The sequence below is a fragment of the Belonocnema kinseyi genome, chromosome 6 (assembly GCF_010883055.1).
Source record: "Belonocnema kinseyi isolate 2016_QV_RU_SX_M_011 chromosome 6, B_treatae_v1, whole genome shotgun sequence".
NCBI lineage: Eukaryota > Metazoa > Arthropoda > Insecta > Hymenoptera > Cynipidae > Belonocnema > Belonocnema kinseyi.
Genome location: NC_046662.1, coordinates 33,133,555 through 33,137,010, shown reverse-complemented (window position 1 = coordinate 33,137,010; position 3,456 = coordinate 33,133,555). Strand labels below are relative to the sequence as shown.

The window sequence follows — 3,456 nt, the reverse complement described above, 5'->3', positions numbered from 1 at the left end:
AGGGAGCTCTTCTTAATATTTTGACACCAAAATCATGTCGATACACCTTACCGACTGCGAGTAAAGCCACCCACGCTTTAACTTGACAGACTGTACAAGAAGGTTAAGGTGGTCAAAATGAAAAGTTTTTGGGTAGAAATTATTCCTTGAATATTTCGTACAAGAAGTAAATAAATTTTCATTTACAAAAAGTTATTAAGAAGTACCTTATGCTAATTTCAAAAGTTTAAAAAATTAATGTTGACCAATTTAAAAAAAGGGGATTAATTTTTTGGAAACTCAAACGAATTGAGGGTGGGGGGGGAGGACTAATCACAAAAAGTCGAAAGTTACATTTTCGGACCATCCTAAAATGGAACCACTAAAGAGCTAAAGTATTAATTTAAAATCTTTACATTTCATTTTACTTGTACACTTATGGAATTTGTAACTCTCTTTAACTATAAATTGTTCAATTTCGGAAACTAGTTTGAAAATGTTAAATCTTATAGTCTCAAAAAAGCGATTTAAAATAGTATATACAATATTTAGACACATTACCGTGTTTACAGGTTCCAAAAGCCAAGGCTGTACCGCAAAAACAGAGTATAATTTGCCCACTGTTTCAGACATTAATCGGTAGTTCTGGAACAAAAGCCAGCAATATAATTAAAATGAATCAGATAATTGAAAAATTAATTTAAGTGATTATTTAAAAATTATTCAAAGTTTGTAGCACGCGCCTAAAAAAGGGGTTTCCCCTCCCATACTCCTCTACCCCCACTCTCACTACATTCCCCTACTTCTCCACCCTCACTTAACCCATCGCTCCGCCCATTCCCAAATTTCTTCCTCCTCTACTTCCCCAACTAACACTCCCCTTCCACTAGTTCCTGAAGGGACACTTCCAAATCTCTACTCACTCACTTTTCGAATTATTTTCCCTCACTTACACTCACTTCTCTTACTTCACCTGCCTAAGTTCCAATTACTTCCCCTACGCCCCCTTATTTACCATCACTTTCTCTACTCTCCCTACCCATTGAAGAGTAGGAGGTATTGGGAATTTACTGTTCATTATCCACTACAGCCTACAATTCTTGACCGATTTTTATTCTGTTTTAAAAGGATATTCAGGATTAGTTACTGCAAGACGACTTTACGAATGTTAATTTTTTTCTCTAAATAAAACACTTATTTCATCAAAAAACTTTCAAATGAATTCTAAGTAATAATAAATAGTTGAAGAAATATAAAAAATTTGAATATGTGTATTTTTAACAACTGTATTATAAACAAATTCATCGAGAATGTGTGACACCAACTCGCAAGTGTTATTATTATTAATTTTTTTAAATAAACAGTCTTGTATAGCAATTTTTGTCTGAATGAGCGGTTTTTTGGAATGATTATTCTAATGTATCTTGATAGTGTCACTTCATTAAGCAGCTTTATCAGTTCTTTATGTAAATATAAGTGGTATAAAAACCTTTTATTTCCATAGTAAAATAATTTTCCTTAATTCTTTTGTTCATAAAAATTACAATCTTCTATTATTACTTAATATTAATAATGAATGAGAATTACTGACAATGCTACTTATTGAAGTACCTCTATCAAGATCCATTAGAATAATCATGAAAAAAAAACCGCTTATTCAGAGGTGAAAATTCCACAAGTGATTAATATTTAAATTATTGATAATAACAATAACACTCACAAGTTAATATCACAATTTTTCAATGGAATATAATCACTGAGATAGCTGCAATATAATGTAATAGAAAAAATTATTTCTCCCTAATGAGAAAAGCTTAATTTTTTAATTTTGTTTATAATATTGTTCTTGACAATACAAATATTTAACATTTTTATATCTATTCAGCTATTTATTATAACTTATAAGTGATTTGAAAGTTGCTTGACGAAATGAAAAAATAAAAAATTCAATTTCCTTATTACAATATTTATAATAATGTTGATTGTTAACTAATGTTTATTAAATATTTCAAATACTATTTACACGAGATTGAAAAGCATATAACTTTTTTAAGTTTTATCGAACTTAAAAATGTCATCAGGATAATTTGCAAGTCTTTTTGACGTGTACCAGAAAATTTGACAAAAATTTCTAAAACTCATAAAAAATTTTTATTCCAATTTTGAAAAAGCTCTAACTTTTTGAATTTTTGTATGATCGAAAAATTTAATATAATTTTCATCGGAATTAAAAAATTTCATTTGGATAATTTGGTCATGCTATACCCATCTATATGAAACGACAAAAATTTCCAAAATTTGGGGAAAAAAATTTTAATTTTGAAAATGCCTTCAGTTTTTTAATTTTGGTTGGAAACATCTGCTTAACGAATTTAACCCTCATTTTGGGAACCTTAAAAAGTGTGTCCAAGGCTGACTCGATTGGACAAATCCTTCAAAAGTTAACGTGGCTACAACATTCAGGTAACCATACATACATACAGACATACCGACAGACACCGATAAAATATTATGATTTTCGGATTCTGTGAGTGCCGAAACGTAAAGATCCGTTAAAAACCAGTGATCGAAAATTATGAAGATTACATTACACTCTCATGAATGAGATTGTAAAAAACATCAAAATCGTTCAAGAATCAGAATTGTAGGATGTAGGGATTTCTGCCCAGGGCCGCAAAACCCTAAAATAATCGTAATCATTAACTTTTCTTACCTTTAAATCCTCATTAGTAACGTTATTCTCAGGAAAGAAAAGGGAACCTACAAATCTTCCAACAATCGCGTAATTACCATTAAGAATTTTGTTATGCCTATCTTCAGAACTTTCATCATGATGAAATCTCCCAGGTAATTGAGAAAAATATTTGTCCTGAAATTATATTATATATTTATAACATTCATAAAAATAATTGATAATAATAATTATGATTATTATTGTATTTCTAGTCTTTACGTACATTAAGGTCAAAATAATCGGTGTAGAGAGGAATAGGTCCCTCTCTACCCCATGTGAGATTTGCCTCCACAAATTGCTGAGCAGTATCGATTCTAAGAATTGATAATAATATTGTAAATATTATACATTTTTAATTAACCCTATCTTATTTTTCCATTAAATAAAATCTTTTCATACACCTTTCTTCATATTCCGGATTGGCCAATCTAGCAGCAAGAATTGTACTGTAAGCAGTAACAAGTAAAAATCCAGAAATTTGCCATATCAACATTTGAACTCTAGTTTCAGGATGACTTTCTGGTAACCAAGTGCCAACCAATTGGCCAATTAATTCGGTAATTGTTACCACAACATTTCTAAAATCTGAAAATGTTTAAATAGTATGTTAAATTCCTAGTAATGCATATTATTTTTCATGGCAAATCTACAGTCTGTCAAGTTAAAGCGTGGGTGGCTTTACTCGCAGTCGGTAAGGTGTATCGACATGATTTTGGTGTCAAAATATTAAGAAGAGCTCCCTC

At 30.3% G+C, this 3,456-nt stretch overlaps 1 protein-coding gene across 1 annotated transcript in view; it reads right to left on the bottom strand.

The window, feature by feature from the left end:
* Positions 1 to 3,456, bottom strand: part of LOC117175324 — a 32,324-nt gene that overhangs the window by 8,811 nt on the left and 20,057 nt on the right. The window contains exons 7-10 of the mRNA XM_033365033.1: positions 3,115 to 3,298; positions 2,937 to 3,027; positions 2,693 to 2,848; positions 541 to 624 (exon numbers count right to left, since the gene is read on the bottom strand). Of these exons, the coding sequence (XP_033220924.1) occupies positions 541 to 624; positions 2,693 to 2,848; positions 2,937 to 3,027; positions 3,115 to 3,298 (515 nt within the window). The remainder of the gene's footprint in view (positions 1 to 540; positions 625 to 2,692; positions 2,849 to 2,936; positions 3,028 to 3,114; positions 3,299 to 3,456) is intronic.